Source organism: Oncorhynchus keta, chromosome 8, assembly GCF_023373465.1.
Source record: "Oncorhynchus keta strain PuntledgeMale-10-30-2019 chromosome 8, Oket_V2, whole genome shotgun sequence".
NCBI classification, from domain to species: domain Eukaryota; kingdom Metazoa; phylum Chordata; class Actinopteri; order Salmoniformes; family Salmonidae; genus Oncorhynchus; species Oncorhynchus keta.
This window is the reverse complement of record NC_068428.1, coordinates 41,599,489-41,619,275: the sequence shown is the minus strand read 5'-3', so window position 1 is coordinate 41,619,275 and position 19,787 is coordinate 41,599,489. Positions and strand designations below refer to the sequence as shown.

The following is a 19,787-nucleotide window of genomic DNA, read 5'->3' as shown; positions in this document are numbered from 1 at the left end:
GGCAACATATTACCTAGAGTGCTGAAGCAAGAGGAAGATGTTCACAGAAACGGGCCCGAATGCACTTTATTCTAGGTGCTGGAATGGGAGGCTGAGTAGAGGGAAGAGAAGGCTGAGTAGAGGCCGAGTCGAGGGGAGGCCGAGTGGAGGGGAGAGGAGGCCGAGTCGAGGGGAGAGGAGGCAGAGTGGAGGGGAGAGGAGACCGAGTGGAGGGGAGAGGAGGCCGAGTGGAGGGGAGAGGAGGCCGAGTGGGGGGAGAGGAGGGAGTGGGAGGGGAGGCCGAGTGGGAGGAGGGAGTGGAGGAGGAGGCCGAGTGGAGGGGAGAGGAGGCCGAGTGGAGGGGAGAGGAGGGAGGGAGGGAAGAGGAGGCCGAGTGGAGGGAAGAGGAGGCCGAGTGGGAGGGAAGAGGAGGCCGAGTGGAGGAAGAGGAGGCCGAGTGGAGGGAAGAGGAGGCCGAGTGGAGGGAAGAGGAGGCCGAGTGGAGGGGAGAGGAGGCCGAGTGGAGGGGAGAGGAGGGAGGGGAGAGGAGGCCGAGTGGAGGGGAAGAGGAGGCCGAGGAGGGGAGAGGAGGCCGAGTGGAGGGGAGAGGAGGCCGAGTGGAGGGGAGGAGGGAGGCCGAGTGGAGGGGAGAGGAGGCCGAGTGGAGGGAGGGGAGAGGAGGCCGTGGATGGGAGAGGAGGCCGAGTGGAGGGGAGAGGAGGCCGAGTGGAGGGAAGAGGAGGCCGAGTGGAGGGAAGAGGAGGCCGAGTGGAGGGAAGAGGAGGCCGAGTGGAGGGAAGAGGAGGCCGAGTGGAGGGAAGAGGAGGCCGAGTGGAGGGAAGAGGAGGCCGAGTGGAGGGAAGAGGAGGCCGAGTGGAGGGAAGAGGAGGCCGAGTGGAGGGAAGAGGAGGCCGAGTGGAGGGAAGAGGAGGCCGAGTGGAGGGAAGAGGAGGCCGAGTGGAGGGAAGAGGAGGCCGAGTCGAGGGAAGAGGAGGCCGAGTGGAGGGAAGAGGCCGAGTGGAGGGAAGAGGAGGCCGAGTGGGAGGGAGAGGAGGCCGAGGGAGGGGAGAGGAGGCCGAGTGGAGGGAAGAGGAGGCCGAGGGAAGAGGAGGCCGAGTGGAGGGAAGAGGAGGGAGTGGAGGGAGAGGAGGCCGAGTGGAGGGAAGAGGAGGCCGAGTGGGAGGGAAGAGGAGGCCGAGTGGAGGGGAGAGGAGGCCGAGTGGAGGGAAGAGGAGGCCGAGTGGAGGAAGAGGAGGGAAGAGGAGGCCGAGTGGAGGGAAGAGGAGGCCGAGTGGAGGGAAGAGGAGGCGAGTGGAGGGAAGAGGAGGCGAGGGAAGAGAGGAGGCCGAGTGGAGAGGGAGAGGAGGCCGAGGGAGGGAAGAGGAGGGAGGGAAGAGGAGGCCGAGTGGAGGGAGAGGAGGCCGAGGGAAGAGGAGGCCGAGTGGAGGGAAGGAGGCCGAGGAGGAAGAGGAGGCGAGAGGAGGGAAGAGGAGGCCGAGTGGAGGGAAGAGGAGGCCGAGTGGAGGGGAGAGGAGGCCGAGTGGAGGGGAAGAGGAGGCCGAGTGGAGGGAAGAGGAGGCCGAGTGGAGGGAAGAGGAGGCCGAGTGGGGGAAGAGGAGGCCGAGGGGAGAGGAGGCGAGTGGAGGGAAGAGGAGGCCGAGTCGAGGGAGAGAGGAGGGGTTGAGTGGAGGGAAGAGGAGGTAGCCTCGAGGGAAGAGGAGGTGGTCGAGGGAAGAGGAGGCCGAGTCGAGGGAAGAGGAGGCGTCGAGGGAAGAGGAGGCCAGTCGAGGGAAGAGGAGGCCGAGTCGAGGGAAGAGGATTGCTGGATCGAGGGAAGAGGAGGCTTTAGCCGAGGGAAGAGGAGGCCGAGCGAAAGAGGATCGAGTCGAGGAAGAGGAGGTTCTGCCCCCCTGCAGGTACAAGGCCAGTAAACGAAAGATTGCCCAAAACTGTTGCCCCCTGAACAAGGCAGTTAACCCACTGTTCCCCTGAACAAGGCAGTTAACCCACTGTTCCCCTGAACAAGGCAGTAAACCCACTGTTCCCTGAACAAGGCAGTAAACCCACTGTTCCCCTGAACAAGGCAGTTAACCCACTGTTCCCCTGAACAAGGCAGTTAACCCACTGTTCCCCTGAACAAGGCAGTTAACCCACTGTTCCCCTGAACAAGGCAGTTAACCCACTGTTCCCTGAACAAGGCAGTTAACCCACTGTTCCTCTGAACTAGGCAGTTAACCCACTGTTCCTCTGAACAAGGCAGTTAACCCACTGTTCCCCTGAACAAGGCAGTTAACCCACTGTTCCTCTGAACAAGGCAGTTAACCCACTGTTCCCCTGAACAAGGCAGTTAACCCACTGTTCCCTGAACTAGGCAGTTAACCCACTGTTCCCCTGAACTAGGCAGTTAACCCACTGTTCCCCTGAACTAGGCAGTTAACCCACTGTTCCCCTGAACTAGGCAGTTAACCCACTGTTCCCCTGAACTAGGCAGTTAACCCACTGTTCCCCTGAACAAGACAGTTAACCCACTGTTCCCCTGAACAAGACAGTTAACCCACTGTTCCCCGGAACAAGACAGTTAACCCACTGTTCCCCTGAACTGTAAGACAGTTAACCCACTGTTCCCATGAACAAGACAGTTAACCCACTGTTCCCCGGAACAAGCCAGTTAACCCACTGTTCCCCTGAACAAGGCAGTTAACCCACTGTTCCCCTGAACAAGGCAGTTAACCCACTGTTCCCCTGAACAAGGCAGTTAACCCACTGTTCCCCGGAACAAGGCAGTTAACCCACTGTTCCCCGGAACAAGGCAGTTAACCCACTGTTCCCCGGAACAAGGCAGTTAACCCACTGTTCCCCGGAACAAGGCAGTAAAGTTCCCTGAACAAGGCAGTTAACCCACTGTTCCCATGAACAAGCCAGTTAACCCACTGTTCCAATGAACAAGACAGTTAACCCACTGTTCCCCTGAACTGTAAGCCAGTTAACCCACTGTTCCCCTGAACTGTAAGCCAGTTAACCCACTGTTCCCCTGAACTGTAAGCCAGTTAACCCACTGTTCCCCTGAACTGTAAGCCAGTTAACCCACTGTTCCCCTGAACTGTAAGCCAGTTAAACCCTGAACTGTTCCCCTGAACTGTAAGCCAGTTAACCCACTGTTCCCCTGAACTGTAAGCCAGTTAACCCACTGTTCCCTGAACTGTAAGCCAGTTAACCCACTGTTCCCCTGAACTGTAAGCCAGTTAACCCACTGTTCCCCTGAACTGTAAGCCAGTTAACCCACTGTTCCCCTGAACTGTAAGCCAGTTAACCCACTGTTCCCCTGAACTGTAAGCCAGTTAACCCACTGTTCCCCTGAACTGTAAGCCAGTTAACCCACTGTTCCCCTGAACTGTAAGCCAGTTAACCCACTGTTCCCCTGAACTGTAAGCCAGTTAACCCACTGTTCCCCTGAACTGTAAGCCAGTTAACCCACTGTTCCCCTGAACTGTAAGCCAGTTAACCCACTGTTCCCCTGAACTGTAAGCCAGTTAACCCACTGTTCCCCTGAACTGTAAGCCAGTTAACCCACTGTTCCCCTGAACTGTAAGCCAGTTAACCCACTGAACTGTAAGCCAGTTAACCCCTGAACTGTAAGCCAGTTAATCCACTGTTCCCCAGAACTGTAAGCCAGTTAACCCACTGCCCCTGAACTGTAAGCCAGTTAATCCACTGTTCCCCAGAACTGTAAGCCAGTTAACCCACTGTTCCCCTGAACTGTAAGCCAGTTAACCCACTGTTCCCCTGAACTGTAAGCCAGTTAACCCACTGTTCCCCTGAACTGTAAGCCAGTCAACCCACTGTTCCCATGAACTGTACTGCAGTAGGTCTACCTCCAACAGGTTGTGTGTGTGTGTGTGTGTGTGTGTGTGTGTGTGTGTGTGTGTGTGTGTGTGTGTGTGTGTGTGTGTGTGTGTGTGTGTGTGTGTGTGTGTGTGTGTGTTAGACATTCCACTCACCTGTAAGTGGTGTTGTCAGAGCAGGGTTGATGTGCTCTCACCACTACGAACACGTGTTGGAAGTGAGAGCGTATGTTCTTAGGGGTGAAGGGTTGAGCCCCGGGCTCCTGGAATACGATGGTCACTATGTCATTTCCTATGTGACGCTTCCTCAGGAGCTGTGAGGAGACAGACACAACAGGGGGGGGGGAGGGGGCAGACACAACAGGGGGGGACACAGATAAACTCACAGCAAAGACATTTGAACAACAAGAAAAACACATGTCTTTACAATCCATCAATGACTGTAGAATGTGACAATTAAAAATAAAAAATGTATTGCGTTGGAATGACAGACAAAACAGGACACTGAAATGAGGGGCCATCTTGGCTTCACAGCGAGTCACTACAGCGGCTCACCGTACTACAACCACCCTGTTATTTACTTCATTCCCTGCGTTCATTTGAAAGTGTTACAAATTCAACCGTACCAACACATTTACATTTACATTTAAGTCATTTAGCAGACGCTCTTATCCAGAGCGACACATACCTGTTGTTTGTTGTTGGGTGTGTAGGGCAGCATGGTGGACACGTGGAACATCACCTCATAGTCCTTATAGGTGGTGTAGAGGGAGTGGGTCCCTGTGGAGTCAGCTAGAGGAGAGACAGAGAGACAGGTTCATAGTCCTTATAGGTGGTGTAGAGGGAGTGGGTCCCTGTGGAGTCAGCTAGAGGAGAGACAGAGAGACAGGTTCATAGTCCTTATAGGTGGTGTAGAGGGAGTGGGTCCCTGTGGAGTCAGCTAGAGGAGAGACAGACAGTAGAGTTAGACAGACAGGTTCATAGTCCTTATAGGTGGTGTAGAGGGAGTGGGTCCCTGTGGAGTCAGCTAGAGGAGAGACAGACAGACAGGTTCATAGTCCTTATAGGTGGTGTACAGGGAGTGGGTCCCTGTGGAGTCAGCTAGAGGAGAGACAGACAGACAGGTTCATAGTCCTTATAGGTGGTGTAGAGGGAGTGGGTCCCTGTGGAGTCAGCTAGAGGAGAGACAGACAGTAACTAGAGTTAGACAGACAGGTTCATAGTCCTTATAGGTGGTGTACAGGGAGTGGGTCCCTGTTGAGTCAGCTAGAGGAGAGACAGAGAGTAGAGTTAGACAGACAGGTTCATAGTCCTTATAGGTGGTGTAGAGGGAGTGGGTCCCTGTGGAGTCAGCTAGAGGAGAGACAGACAGTAGAGTTAGACAGACAGGTTCATAGTCCTTATAGGTGGTGTAGAGGGAGTGGGTCCCTGTGGAGTCAGCTAGAGGAGAGACAGACAGACAGGTTCATAGTCCTTATAGGTGGTGTAGAGGGAGTGGGTCCCTGTGGAGTCAGCTGGAGGAGAGACAGACAGTAGAGTTAGACAGACAGGTTCATAGTCCTTATAGGTGGTGTACAGGGAGTGGGTCCCTGTGGAGTCAGCTGGAGGAGAGACAGACAGTAGAGTTAGACAGACAGGTTCATAGTCCTTATAGGTGGTGTACAGGGAGTGGGTCCCTGTGGAGTCAGCTAGGGAGAGACAGACAGTAGAGTTAGACAGACAGGTTCATAGTCCTTATAGGTGGTGTACAGGGAGTGGGTCCCTGTTGAGTCAGCTAGAGGAGAGACAGAGAGTAGAGTTAGACAGACAGGTTCATAGTCCTTATAGGTGGTGTACAGGGAGTGGGTCCCTGTGGAGTCAGCTAGAGGAGAGACAGACAGACAGGTTCATAGTCCTTATAGGTGGTGTAGAGGGAGTGGGTCCCTGTGGAGTCAGCTAGAGGAGAGACAGACAGTAACTAGAGTTAGACAGACAGGTTCATAGTCCTTATAGGTGGTGTACAGGGAGTGGGTCCCTGTTGAGTCAGCTAGAGGAGAGACAGAGAGTAGAGTTAGACAGACAGGTTCATAGTCCTTATAGGTGGTGTACAGGGAGTGGGTCCCTGTGGAGTCAGCTAGAGGAGAGACAGACAGTAGAGTTAGACAGACAGGTTCATAGTCCTTATAGGTGGTATAGAGGGAGTGGGTCCCTGTGGAGTCAGCTAGAGGAGAGACAGACAGTAGAGTTAGACAGACAGGTTCATAGTCCTTATAGGTGGTGTAGAGGGAGTGGGTCCCTGTGGAGTCAGCTAGAGGAGAGACAGACAGTAGAGTTAGACAGACAGGTTCATAGTCCTTATAGGTGGTGTAGACGGAGTGGGTCCCTGTGGAGTCAGCTAGAGGAGAGACAGACAGTAACTACAGTTAGACAGACAGGTTCATAGTCCTTATAGGTGGTGTAGAGGGAGTGGGTCCCTGTGGAGTCAGCTAGAGGAGAGACAGACAGTAACTAGAGTTAGACAGACAGGTTCATAGTCCTTATAGGTGGTGTACAGGGAGTGGGTCCCTGTGGAGTCAGCTAGAGGAGAGACAGACAGTAGAGTTAGACAGACAGGTTCATAGTCCTTATAGGTGGTGTAGAGGGAGTGGGTCCCTGTGGAGTCAGCTAGAGGAGAGACAGACAGTAGAGTTCGACAGACAGGTTCATAGTCCTTATAGGTGGTGTAGAGGGAGTGGGTCCCTGTGGAGTCAGCTGGAGGAGAGACAGACAGTAGAGTTAGACAGACAGGTTCATAGTCCTTATAGGTGGTGTAGAGGGAGTGGGTCCCTGTGGAGTCAGCTAGAGGAGAGACAGACAGTAGAGTTAGACAGACAGGTTCATAGTCCTTATAGGTGGTGTAGAGGGAGTGGGTCCCTGTGGAGTCAGCTGGAGGAGAGACAGACAGACAGGTTCATAGTCCTTATAGGTGGTGTACAGGGAGTGGGTCCCTGTGGAGTCAGCTGGAGGAGAGACAGACAGACAGTAGTGTTAGACAGACAGGTTCATAGTCCTTATAGGTGGTGTAGAGGGAGTGGGTCCCTGTGGAGTCAGCTAGTGTTAGACAGACAGGTTCATAGTCCTTATAGGTGGTGTAGAGGGAGTGGGTCCCTGTGGAGTCAGCTAGAGGAGAGACAGACAGTAACTAGAGTTAGACAGACAGGTTCATAGTCCTTATAGGTGGTGTAGAGGGAGTGGGTCCCTGTGGAGTCAGCTAGAGGAGAGACAGACAGTAGAGTTAGACAGACAGGTTCATAGTCCTTATAGGTGGTGTAGAGGGAGTGGGTCCCTGTGGAGTCAGCTAGAGGAGAGACAGACAGTAGAGTTCGACAGACAGGTTTATAGTCCTTATAGGTGGTGTACAGGGAGGGGGTCCCTGTTGAGTCAACTGGAGGAGAGACAGACAGTAACTAGAGTTAGACAGACAGGTTCATACAGTCTTGGCCAAAAGTTGAGAATGACACAAATATTAATTTTCACAAAGTCTGCTGCCTCAGTTTGTATGATGGTAATTTGAATATACTCCAGAATGTTATGAGGAGTGAGCAGATGAATTGCAAAGTCCCTCTTTGCATTACAAATTAACTGAATCCCAAATTAACTGAATCCCACTGCATTTCAGCCCTGCCAGAAAAGGACCAGCTGACATGTCAGTGATTCTCTCGTTAACACAGGTGTGAGTGTTGACGAGGACAAGGCTGGAGATCACTCTGTCATGCTGATTGAGTTTGAATAACAAACTGGAAGCTTCAAAAGGAGGGTGGGGCTTGGAATCATTGTTCTTCCTCTGTCAACCATGGTTACCTGCAAGGAAACACGTGCTGTCATAATTGCTTTGCACAAAAAGGGCTTCACAGGCAAGGATATTGCTGCCAGTATGATTGCACCTAAATCAACCATTTATCGGATCATCAAGAACATCAAGGAGAGCAGTTCAATTGTTGTGAAGAAAGTCCAGCAAGCGTCAGGACCGTCTCCTAAAGTTGATTCAGCTGGGGGATCGGGGCACCACCAGTACAGTACCAGCACCACCAGTACAAGACTTTTGGAGGCTGGCCTGGTGTAAAGAAGGACAGCAAAAAAGCCACTTCTCTCCAGGAAAAACATCAGGGACAGACTGATATTCTGCAAAGGGTACAGGGATTGGACTGCTGAGGGCTGGGGTAAAGTCATTTTCTCTGATGAATCCCCTTTCCGATTGTTTGGGGCATCCGGAAAAAAGCTTGTCCGGAGAAGACAAGGTGAGCGCTACCATCAGTCCTGTGTCATGCCAACAGTAAAGCATCCTGAGACCATTCATGTGTGGGGTTGCTTTTCAGCCAAGGGAGTGGGTTCACTCACAATTTTGCCATGAATAAAGAATGGTACCAACACATCCTCCGAGAGCAACTTCTCCCAACCATCCAGGAACAGTTTGGTGACGAACAATACCTTTTCCAGCATGATGGAGCACCTTGCCATAAGAAAAAAGTGATAACCAAGTGGTTCGGGGAACAAAACATCGATATTTGGGTCCATGGCCAGGAAACTCCCCAGACATTAATCCCATTGAGAACTTGTGGTCAGTCCTTAAGAGGCGGGTGGACAAATGCACAAATTCTGACAAACTCCAAGCATTGATTATGCAAGAATGGGCTGCCATCAAACTCCAAGCATTGATTATGCAAGAATGGGCTGCCATCAGTCAGGATGTGGCACAGAAGTTAATTGACAGCATGCCAGAGCAGATTGCAGAGGTCTTGACCGGTTGCATTTCCGCCTGGTATGGAAACTGCTCAGCTTCCAACCATAAGGCACTAGAGGGGAGTGAGTACGGCCCAGTACATCACTGGGGCCAAGCTTCCTGTCATTCAGGACCTACATTTGAAGTCTGAAATGTACATACACCTTAGCAAACACAATTCCTGACATTTAATTAAGTAAAAAATCCCTGTCTTAGGTCAGTTAGGATCACCACTTTATTTTAAGAATGTGAAAAGTCAGAATAATAGTAGAGAGAATGATTTATTTCAGGTTTTATTTCTTTCATCACATTCTCAGTGGGTCAGAAGTTTACCAACACGCAATTAGTATTTGGTAGCATTGCCTTTAAATTGTTTAACTTGGATCAAACGTTTCAGGTAGCTTTCCACAAGCTTCCCACAATAAGTTGGGTGAATTTTGGCCCATTCCTCTTGAGAGAGCTGGTGTAACTGAGCCAGGTGTGTAGGCCTCTTTGCTCGCACACGCTTTCTTAGTTCTGCCCACAAATGTTCTATAGGATTGAGGTCAGGGCTTTGTGATGGCCACTCCAATACCTTGACTTTGCTGTCCTTAAGCCATTTTGCCACAACTTTGGAAGTATGCTTGGGGTCATTGTCCATTTGGAAGACCCATTTGTGACCAAGCTTTAACTTCCTGACTGATGTCTTGAGGTGTTGCTTCAATATATCCACATCATTTTCCTACCTCATGATGCTATCTATTTTGTGACGTGCACCAGTCCCTCCTGCAGCAAAGCACCCCCACAACCTGATGCTGTTCTTCACGTTTGGGATGATGTTCTTCGGCTGGCAAGCCTCCCTCTTTTTCCTCCAAACTGCTCTGCTCCGGGTCTATGAATGGGTCCTATTCCCTCTGCTCTGGGTCCTATTCCCCCTGTTCTGGGTCTATGAATGGGTCCTATTCCCTCTGTTCTGGGTCTATGAATGGGTCCTATTCCCTCTGTTCTGAGTCTATGAATGGGTCCTATTCCCTCTGCTCTGGGTCCTATTCCCCCTGTTCTGGGTCTATGAATGGGTCCTATTCCCTCTGTTCTGGGTCCTATTCCCCCTGTTCTGGGTCTATGAATGGGTCCTATTCCCTCTGCTCTGGGTCCTATTCCCCCTGTTCTGGGTCTATGAATGGGTCCTATTCCCTCTGCTCTGGGTCCTATTCCCCATGTTCTGGTTCTATGAATGGGTCCTATTCCCTCTGCTCTGGGTCCTATTCCCCATGTTCTGGGTCTATGAATGGGTGCTATTCCCTCTGCTCTGGGTCTATGAATGGGTCCTATTCCCTCTGTTCTGGGTCTATGAATGGGTCCTATTCCCCCTGTTCTGGGTCTATGAATGGGCCCTATTCCCTCTGCTCTGGTTCTATGAATGGGCCCTATTCCCTCTGCTCTGGGTCCTATTCCCTCTGTTCTGGGTCTATGAATGGGTCCTATTCCCTCTGCTCTGGGTCCTATTCCCCCTGTTCTGGGTCTATGAATGAGTCCTATTCCCTCTGCTTTGGTTCTATGAATGGGCCCTATTCCCTCTGCTCTGGGTCCTATTCCCCCTGTTCTGGGTATGAATGGGTCCTATTCCCTCTGCTCTGGGTCCTATTCCCCCTGTTCTGGGTCTATGAATGGGTCCTATTCCCTCTGCTCTGGGTCCTATTCCCCCTGTTATGGGTCTATGAATGGGTCCTATTCCCTCTGCTCTGGGTCCTATTCCCCCTGTTCTGGGTCTATGAATGGGTTCTATTCCCTCTGCTCTGGTTCTATGAATGGGCCCTATTCCCTCTGCTCTGGGTCTATGAATGGGTCCTATTCCCTCTGCTCTGGGTCCTATTCCCCCTGTTCTGGGTCTATGAATGGGTCATATTCCCTCTGCTCTGGGTCCTATTCCCCCTGTTCTGAGTCTATGAATGGGTCCTATTCCCTCTGCTCTGGGTCCTATTCCCCCTGTTCTGGGTCTATGAATGGGTCCTATTCCTTCTGCTCTGGGTCCTATTCCCCCTGTTCTGGGTCTATGAATGGGTCCTATTCCCTCTGCTCTGGGTCATATTCCCCCTGTTCTGGGTCTATGAATGGGTCCTATTACCCCTGTTCTGGTTCTGTGAATGGGTCCTATTCCCTCTGTTCTGGGTCTATGAACAACACATTCTCAGGTGAGTCTTTGACAACACATTCCCAGGTGAGTCTGACAACACATTCTGGAGTCTATGAACAACACATTCTCAGGTGAGTCGTTGACAACACATTCTCAGGTGAGTCGTTGACAACACATTCTCAGGTGAGTCGTTGACAACACATTCTCAGGTGAGTCGTTGACAACACATTCTCAGGTGAGTCGTTGACAACACATTCTCAGGTGAGTCGTTGACAACACATTCTCAGGTGAGTTGTTGACAACACATTCTCAGGTGAGTCGTTGACAACACATTCTCAGGTGAGTCGTTGACAACACATTCTCAGGTGAGTCGTTGACAACACATTCTCAGGCGAGTCTTTGACAACACATTCTCAGGCGAGTCTTCGACAACACATTCTCAGGCGAGTCTTTGACAACACATTCTCAGGCGAGTCTTTGACAACACATTCTCAGGCGAGTCTGACAAAGTACTGTAGTAATACTCTTGGTGTTAAGCTGGGCATGAGAGAGATAGAGAGAGGGAGATAACACTGTGTGTGTGTGGTAACGTACTCTTTGTGTCCAGCTGGGCTCGGTACTTGGTGAATCCTTTCAGTCGGACCCTCTCCCCCAGCAGCTGAAGGAACTCCTCCAGAGCAGGACCTGCCGAATCATTGTTATACATATCCTCTTCACTGCTCTGTCCCGACGCACAGTACATCACCCCCACCTTCAACTGGAAACTCAACTACAGAGACAGAGAGAGACAGAGAGACAGAGAGACAGAGAGAGAGGGAGAGAGACAGAGAGAGAGAATGATAGGAGAGAGAGGAGAGAGAGGAGAGAGAGAGAGAGAGAGAGAGAGAGAGAGAGAGAGAGAGAGAGAGAGGAGAGATAATGATAGAGAGAGAGAGAGAGAGGAGAGAGAGAGAGAGAGAGAGAGGAGAGAAGAGAGAGAGGAGAGAGAGAGAGAGACAGAGAGAGAGAGAGAGAGAGAGAGAGAGAGAGAGAGAGAGAGAACAGAGAATGATAGAGAGAGAGAGCAGAGAGATAATGATTGTTGTACAGAGAGAGGAGAGAGAATGATAGGAGAGAGAGGAGAGAGAATGATAGGAGAGAGAGGAGAGAGAGAGAGAGAGAGAGAGAACAGAGAGAGAGAGAGAGAGAGAGAGAGAGAGAGAGAGAGAGAGAGAGAGAGAGAGAGAGAGAGAGGAGAGAGAGAGAGAGAGAGAGAGGAGAGAGAGAGACAGGAGAGAGGAGAGAGAGGAGAGAGAGAGAGAAACAGAGAGAGAGAGAGAGAGATGGAATAGGAGGAGAGAGAGAGAGAGAGAGAACAGAGAGAGAGAGAGAGAGAGAGAGAGAGAACAGGAGAGAGAGAGAGAGAGGAGAGAGAGAGAGAGAGAGAGAGAGAGAGAGAGAGAGAGAGAGAGAGAGAGAGAGAGAGAGAGAGAGAGAGAGAGAGAGAGAGAGAGAGAGAGAGAGAGAGAGAGAGAGAGAGAGAGAGAGAGAGGGGGAGAGAGAACAGGAGAGAGAGAGAAGGGGAGAGAGAACAGGAGAGAGAGGAGAGAGAGAGAAGGGGAGAGAGAGAGAGAAGGGGAGAGAGAGAGGAGAGAGAATGATAGGAGAGAGAACAGGAGAGAGAGAAGGGGAGAGCGAGACATTACATTAGTAATTTAAAGTTCTCTGCAAGTAATACATTGTGTGACTTTCAAGTTATTTTCGCTGTGTTGTCATATGGGTAACTTTCTCTAAATCCCCAGGTTTCCTCAGAGATCCCAGTTTGAAGACTCCCGGTTTTCACAGAGATCCCAGTTTAAAGACTCCCGGTTTTCTCAGAGATCCCAATTTAAAGACTCCAGGTTTTCTCGGAGATCCCAGTTTGAAGACTCCAGGTTTTCTCGGAGATCCCAGTTTGAAGACTCCAGGTTTTCTCGGAGATCCCAGTTTGAAGACTCCAGGTTTTCTCGGAGATCCCAGTTTGAAGACTCCAGGTTTTCTCGGAGATCCCAGTTTGAAGACTCCAGGTTTTCTCGGAGATCCCAGTTTGAAGACTCCAGGTTTTCTCAGAGATCCCAGTTTGAAGACTCCAGGTTTTCTCAGAGATCCCAGTTTGAAGACTCCCGGTTTTCTCAGAGATCCCAGTTTGAAGACTCCCGGTTTTCTCAGAGATCCCAGTTTGAAGACTCCCGGAATCAGGAGGGAATAATCAGGAAATCCAGAATCCCGTGAGGAAAGTTAGCATTTTACATTTACCTACTTGTGTCCTTACCCCCTGTTCGTCCAGCTTCATCAGCTGCTCTGTGACTTTAGGTGTGTTGAGAGCCAGTCTGAGACAGTGGGCGGTCAGCTCTGGTACCAGGTAATCTAGCACCTCTTTGAGGGGTAGACCCCGAGCCAGGCCGTGCTTAGAGGTGGAGGGCACAGCATCTTCCAGAATGGACCCACGCAGGGTGGTGAGCTGGAGAGGAGAGGAGGTGATAGGAAGTGGGGTGAGGAGAGGAGGTGATAGGAAGTGGGGTGAGGAGAGGAGGTGATAGGAAGTGGGGTGAGGAGAGGAGAGGAAGTGATAGGAAGTGGGGTGAGGAGAGGAGAGGAAGTGATAGGAAGTGGGGTGAGGAGAGGAGAGGAAGTGATAGGAAGTGGGGTGAGGAGAGGAGAGGAGGTGATAGGAAGTGGGTGAGGAGAGGAGAGGAGGTGATAGGAAGGGGGTGAGGAGAGGAGGTGATAGGAAGTGGGGTGAGGAGAGGAGAGGTGATAGGAAGTGGGGTGAGGGAGGGAGGAGGTGATAGGAAGTGGGGTGAGGAGAGGAGAGGAGGTGATAGGAAGTGGGGTGAGGAGAGGAGAGGAGGTGATAGGAAGGGGGTGAGGAGAGGAGGTGATAGGAAGTGGGGTAGGAGAGAGGAGAGGTGATAGGAAGTGGGGTGAGGAGAGGTGATAGGAAGTGGGGTGAGGAGAGGAGGTGATAGGAAGTGGGGTGAGGAGAGGAGAGGTGATAGGAAGTGGGGTGAGGAGAGGAGAGGAGGTGATAGGAAGTGGGGTGAGGAGAGGAGAGGTGATAGGAAGTGGGGTGAGGAGAGGAGAGGCAGGGAAAAAGAGACTTCCATTATTACACCAGACCAGGCTGTCTAATCTGGCAGAGAGAAACAGAGAGAGAAACAGAGAGAGAGTAAATAATGTCTATTTATTTTCCTTTTGCACATTGTTAAAACACTGTATATAGACATAATATGACATTTGAAATGTCTCTATTCCTTTGGAATTTAAGGCTAAAACTAACTTCCTGAGGTAACACACACACACACACACACACACACACACACAGAGGTTAAAACAACCTTCAGGACACCATGAATAATAGAAAGTCTAGAAGGACCTGCCTTGTGTGTGTGTGTGTGTGTGTGTGTGTGTGTGTGTGTGTGTGTGTGTGTGTGTGTGTGTGTGTGTGTGTGTGTGTGTGTTCATGTCCCTGTGCCCTCACTGAGAAGTGACTCACTGTACAGTACAGTGTCCTTGAGTTTTTAAATGCGGTTAAATATGCTGGATATTATTACATGTGATCCAAGTGTATTATTGTAGTGTTCTGACAGAGGCCCTGTGGAGGTAAATGTGTTGATGGTGGAGAGGAGAGAGGAGGTGGAGAGGAGAGAGGAGGTGGAGAGGAGAGAGGAGGTGGAGAGGAGAGAGGAGAGAGGAGAAGGAGAGAGGAGAAGGAGAGGGAGAGGAGGAGAGTGGAGAGGAGAGAGGAGGTGGAGAGGAGAGAGAGAGGAAGGAGAGGAGAGAGGAGGTGGAGAGGAGAGGAGAGGAGAAGGGAGGAGAGAGGAGAGGAGAGGAGAGAGGAGAAGGAGAGGAGAGAGGAGGTGGAGAGAGAGAGGGAGAAGGAGAGGAGAGAGGAGGAAGGAGAGGGAGAGAGGAGGTGGAGAGGAGAGAGGAGTGGAGAGGAGAGAGGAGGTGGAGAGGAGAGGAGAGAGGAGAGAGGAGGTGGAGAGGAGAGGAGAGAGGAGGAAGGAGAGAGGAGAAGGAGAGGAGAGAGGAGGTGGAGAGGAGAGAGGAGGTGGAGAGGAGAGAGGAGGTGGAGAGGAGAGAGGAGGTGGAGAGGAGAGAGGAGGTGGAGAGGAGAGAGGAGGTGGAGAGGAGAGAGGAGGTGGAGAGGAGAGAGGAGGTGGAGAGGAGAGAGGAGGTGGAGAGGAGAGAGGAGGTGGAGAGGAGAGAGGAGGTGGAGAGGAGGTGGAGAGGAGGTGGAGAGGAGAGGAGAGGAGGTGGAGAGGAGAGAGGAGGGGAGAGGAGAGAGGAGGTGGAGAGGAGAGAGGAGGAGGAGAGGGAGAGAGGAGGAGGAGAAGGAGAGAGGAGGTGGAGAGAGAGGTGGAGAGGAGAGGAGGAGGTGGAGAGGAGGAGAGAGGAGAGGAGGTGGAGAGGAGAGGAGAGAGGAGGTGGGAGAGGAGGTGGAGAGGAGGTGGAGAGGAGAGAGGAGGTGGAGAGGAGAGAGGAGGTGGAGAGGAGAGAGGAGAAGGAGAGGAGAGAGGAGGTGGAGAGGAGAGAGGAGGGGGAGAGGAGGAGGAGAGAGGAGGAGAGAGGAGAAGGAGAGGAGAGAGGAGGTGGAGAGGAGAGAGGAGAAGGAGAGGAGAGAGGAGGTGGAGAGGAGAGAGGAGAAGGAGAGGAGAGAGGAGGTGGAGGAGGAGAGAGGAGGTGGAGAGGAGAGAGGAGAGAGGAGGTGGAGAGGAGAGAGGAGGTGGAGAGGAGAGAGGAGAGAGGAGGTGGAGAGAGAGGAGGAGGAGAGGAGGTGGAGAGGAGAGAGGAGGTGGAGAGGAGAGAGGAGGTGGAGAGGAGGAGAGGAGGTGGAGAGGAGAGAGGAGGTGGAGAGGAGAGAGGAGGGGGAGAGGAGAGAGGAGGAGGAGAGGAGAGAGGAGGTGGAGAGGAGAGAGGAGGTGGAGAGGAGAGAGGGAGGTGGAGAGGAGAGAGGTGGAGAGGAGAGAGGAGAGGAGAGGAGGAGAGGAGAGGAGAGAGGAGAAGGAGAGGAGAGAGGAGGTGGAGAGGAGAGAGGAGAGATGAGGTGGAGAGGAGAGAGGAGGTGGAGAGAGAGGAGAGAGGAGGTGGAGGTGGAGAGGAGAAGGAGAGGAGGAAGGAGAGGAGGAGAGGAGAGGAGAGAGGAGGTGGGAGAGGAGAGAGGAGGTGGAGAGGAGAGGAGAGGTGGAGAGGAGAGAGGAGGTGGAGAGGAGACACAGGAGGTGGAGGGAGAGGAGAAGTGAGAGAGAGAGGAGGTGGAGAGGAGAGAGGAGGTGGAGAGGAGAGAGGAGGTGGAGAGAGGAGGAGGTGGAGAGGAGAGGGAGAGGAGAAGGAGAGGAGTGGAGGAGAGAGGAGGTGGAGAGGAGAGAGAGAGGTGGAAGGAGAGGAGAGAGGAGGTGGAGAGGAGAGGAGGTGGAGAGGAGAGAGGAGAGGTGGAGAGGGAAGGAGGAGAAGGAGAGGAGGAGAGGTGGAGAGGAGAGAGGAGGTGGAGAGGAGGAGAGAGGAGGTGGAGAGGAGAGAGGAGGTGGAGAGGAGAGAGGAGGTGGAGAGGAGAGGAGGGAGAGAGGAGAGAGGAGGAGGTGGAGAGAGAGAGGAGGTGGAGAGGAGAGAGGAGGTGGAGTATACCAGGGAGAAGGAGAGGAGAGAGGAGGAGTGGAGATTGAGAGGAGGTGAGAGGAGAGAGGAGTTGTGGAAGATGAAGCCAGAGAACTGGACTAGAACTAGAGCAACTGAACGTGGTCTCAAGGAACAATAATATGAACACACCTGCCCACCTTCACTAGGCTGGAAATAGCAGAGAGAGGAGGTGGAGAAGAGAAGACAGGCCTGGAGAAGAGAGAGAGGTGGAGAGAGAGACAGGTGGAGAGGCCAGAACACTGGACTAAACTATTCTTCCGCTGACGTGGTCTCAACCCACTCACACACCTGCCCACCTTCTAGGCTGGAAATAACAGCAAGTGGAGAAGAGAAGAGAGAAGTAGAGAGAGGACAGGTAGAGAGAGGACAGGTGGAGAGAGGACAGGTGGAGAGAGGACAGGTGGAGAGAGGACAGGTCGACAGAGGACAGGTCGACAGAGGACAGGTCGACAGAGGACAGGTCGACAGAGGACAGGTCGACAGAGGACAGGTCGACAGAGGAGAGGTGGACGGAGGAGAGGTGGAATGGAGGAGAGAGGAGAGGTGGAGAGAGGAGAGGTGGAGAGAGGAGTGCAGGGGGACAGAGGAAGAGAAGAGAGGGAGGGAGGTGATTGACATTATTGTCTATAGTATACCAGGGTTGAAGGAAGTAAAGAAGTAGTTGAAACTGATTGACTTGAGAAGTTGAGATCAATGAGTTGTGGGAAATGAAGAGGCGAGAATACACTACGAACAAGCCTGGTTATTCACTAGCAACAATAATATGAACAGGCCTGGTTATTCACTAGCAACAATAATATGAACAAGCCTGGTTATTTACTAGCAACAATAATATGAACAAGCCTGGTTATTCACTAGCAACAATAATATGAACAAGCCTGGTTATTCACTAGCAACAATAATATGAACAGGCCTGGTTATTCACTAGCAACAATAATATGAACAAGCCTGGTTATTCACTAGCAAAAATAATATGAACAGGCCTGGTTATTCACTAGCAACAATAATATGAACAAGCCTGGTTATTCACTAGCAACAATAATATGAACAGGCCTGGTTATTCACTAGCAACAATAATATGAACAAGCCTGGTTATTAACTAGCAACAATAATATGAACAAGCCTGGTTATTCACTAGCAACAATAATATGAACAAGCCTGGTTATTCACTAGCAACAATAATATGAACAAGCCTGGTTATTCACTAGCAACAATAATACGAACAAGCCTGGTTATTCACTAGCAACAATAATATGAACAGGCCTGGTTATTCACTAGCAACAATAATATGAACAAGCCTGGTTATTCACTAGCAAAAATAATATGAACAGGCCTGGTTATTCACTAGCAACAATAATATGAACAAGCCTGGTTATTCACTAGCAACAATAATATGAACAAGCCTGGTTATTCACTAGCAAAAATAATATGAACAGGCCTGGTTATTCACTAGCAACAATAATATGAACAAGCCTGGTTATTCACTAGCAACAATAATATGAACAAGCCTGGTTATTCACTAGCAACAATAATATGAACAAGCCTGGTTATTCACTAGCAACAATAATATGAACAAGCCTGGTTATTCACTAGCAACAATAATATGAACAAGCCTGGTTATTCACTAGCAACAATAATATGAACAGGCCTGGTTATTCACTAGCAACAATAATATGAACAAGCCTGGTTATTCACTAGCAACAATAATATGAACAAGCCTGGTTATTCACTAGCAACAATAATATGAACAGGCCTGGTTATTCACTAGCAACAATAATATGACTGTAAGTCGCTTTGGATAAAAGCGTCTGCTAAATGGCATATATTATTATTATATATGAACAAGCCTGGTTATTCACTAGCAAAAATAATATGAACAGGCCTGGTTATTCACTAGCAACAATAATATGAACAAGCCTGGTTATTCACTAGCAACAATAATATGAACAAGCCTGGTTATTCACTAGCAACAATAATATGAACAAGCCTGGTTATTCACTAGCAACAATAATATGAACAGGCCTGGTTATTCACTAGCAACAATAATATGAACAGGCCTGGTTATTCACTAGCAACAATAATATGAACAAGCCTGGTTATTCACTAGCAACAATAATATGAACAAGCCTGGTTATTCACTAGCAACAATAATATGAACAAGCCTGGTTATTCACTAGCAACAATAATATGAACAGGCCTGGTTATTCACTAGCAACAATAATATGAACAGGCCTGGTTATTCACTAGCAACAATAATATGAACAGGCCTGGTTATTCACTAGCAACAATAATATGAACAAGCCTGGTTATTCACTAGCAAAAATAATATGAACAGGCCTGGTTATTCACTAGCAACAATAATATGAAAAAGCCTGGTTATTCACTAGCAACAATAATATGAACAAGCCTGGTTATTCACTAGCAACAATAATATGAACAGGCCTGGTTATTCACTAGCAACAATAATATGAACAAGCCTGGTTATTCACTAGCAACAATATTTTTTTTTAAAATTTTTTTATTTTTATTTCACCTTTATTTAACCAGGTAGGCTAGTTGAGAACAAGTTCTCATTTGCAACTGCGACCTGGCCAAGATAAAGCATAGCAGTGTGAACAGACAACACAGAGTTACACATGGAGTAAACAATTAGCAAGTCAATAACACAGTAGAAAAAAATGGGCAGTCTATATACAATGTGTGCAAAAGGCATGAGGAGGTAGGCGAATAATACAATTTTGCAGATTAACACTGGAGTGATAAATGATCAGATGGGCATGTACAGGTAGAGATATTGGTGTGCAAAAGAGCAGAAAAGTAAATAAATAAAAACAGTATAAAAACAGTATGGGATTGAGGTAGGTGAAAAAGGGTGAGCTATTTACCTATAGACTATGTACAGCTGCAGCGATCGGTTAGCTGCTCGGATAGCTGATGTTTGAAGTTGGAGAGGGAGATAAAGTCTCCAACTTCAGCGATTTTGCAAGTCGTTCCAGTCACAGGCAGCAGAGTACTGGAACGAAAGGCGGCCAAATGAGGTGTTGGCTTTAGGGATGATCAGTGAGATACACCTGCTGGAGCGCGTGCTACGGATGGGTGTTGCCATCGTGACCAGTGAACTGAGATAAGGCGGAGCTTTACCTAGCATGGACTTGTAGATGACCTGGAGCCAGTGGGTCTGGCGACGAATATGTAGTGAGGGCCAGCCGACTAGAGCATACAAGTCGCAGTGGTGGGTGGTATAAGGTGCTTTAGTGACAAAACGGATGGCACTGTGATAGACTGCATCCAGTTTGCTGAGTAGAGTGTTGGAAGCCATTTTGTAGATGACATCGCCGAAGTCGAGGATCGGTAGGATAGTCAGTTTTACTAGGGTAAGCTTGGCAGCGTGAGTGAAGGAGGCTTTGTTGCGGAATAGAAAGCCGACTCTGGATTTGATTTTGATTGGAGATGTTTG

The 19,787-nt window shown here is 50.4% G+C and overlaps 1 protein-coding gene and 2 long non-coding RNA genes across 6 annotated transcripts in view; 2 read left to right on the top strand and 1 right to left on the bottom strand.

The window, feature by feature from the left end:
* The window catches only part of LOC118380431 (signal-induced proliferation-associated 1-like protein 1), a 103,677-nt gene that overhangs the window by 70,844 nt on the left and 13,046 nt on the right, over positions 1-19,787 (bottom strand). For all 4 annotated transcript variants that reach the window (XR_008141231.1, XR_008141232.1, XM_052524257.1 and 1 more), the window contains exons 6-9: positions 12,963-13,151; positions 11,267-11,441; positions 4,510-4,613; positions 3,978-4,135 (exon numbers count right to left, since the gene is read on the bottom strand). Coding sequence is in view for 2 of the 4 variants with exons in the window: in XM_052524257.1 (XP_052380217.1) it covers positions 3,978-4,135; positions 4,510-4,613; positions 11,267-11,441; positions 12,963-13,151 (626 nt within the window). In the remaining 2 variants the exon portion in view is untranslated. The remainder of the gene's footprint in view (positions 1-3,977; positions 4,136-4,509; positions 4,614-11,266; positions 11,442-12,962; positions 13,152-19,787) is intronic.
* Positions 5,287-6,522, top strand: LOC127931457 (uncharacterized). The gene is made up of 3 exons (XR_008141238.1): positions 5,287-5,388; positions 6,253-6,343; positions 6,431-6,522. It is a non-coding gene; the product is annotated as an uncharacterized LOC127931457 (long non-coding RNA).
* Positions 9,606-11,068, top strand: LOC127931456 (uncharacterized). The gene is made up of 3 exons (XR_008141236.1): positions 9,606-10,730; positions 10,804-10,959; positions 11,012-11,068. It is a non-coding gene; the product is annotated as an uncharacterized LOC127931456 (long non-coding RNA).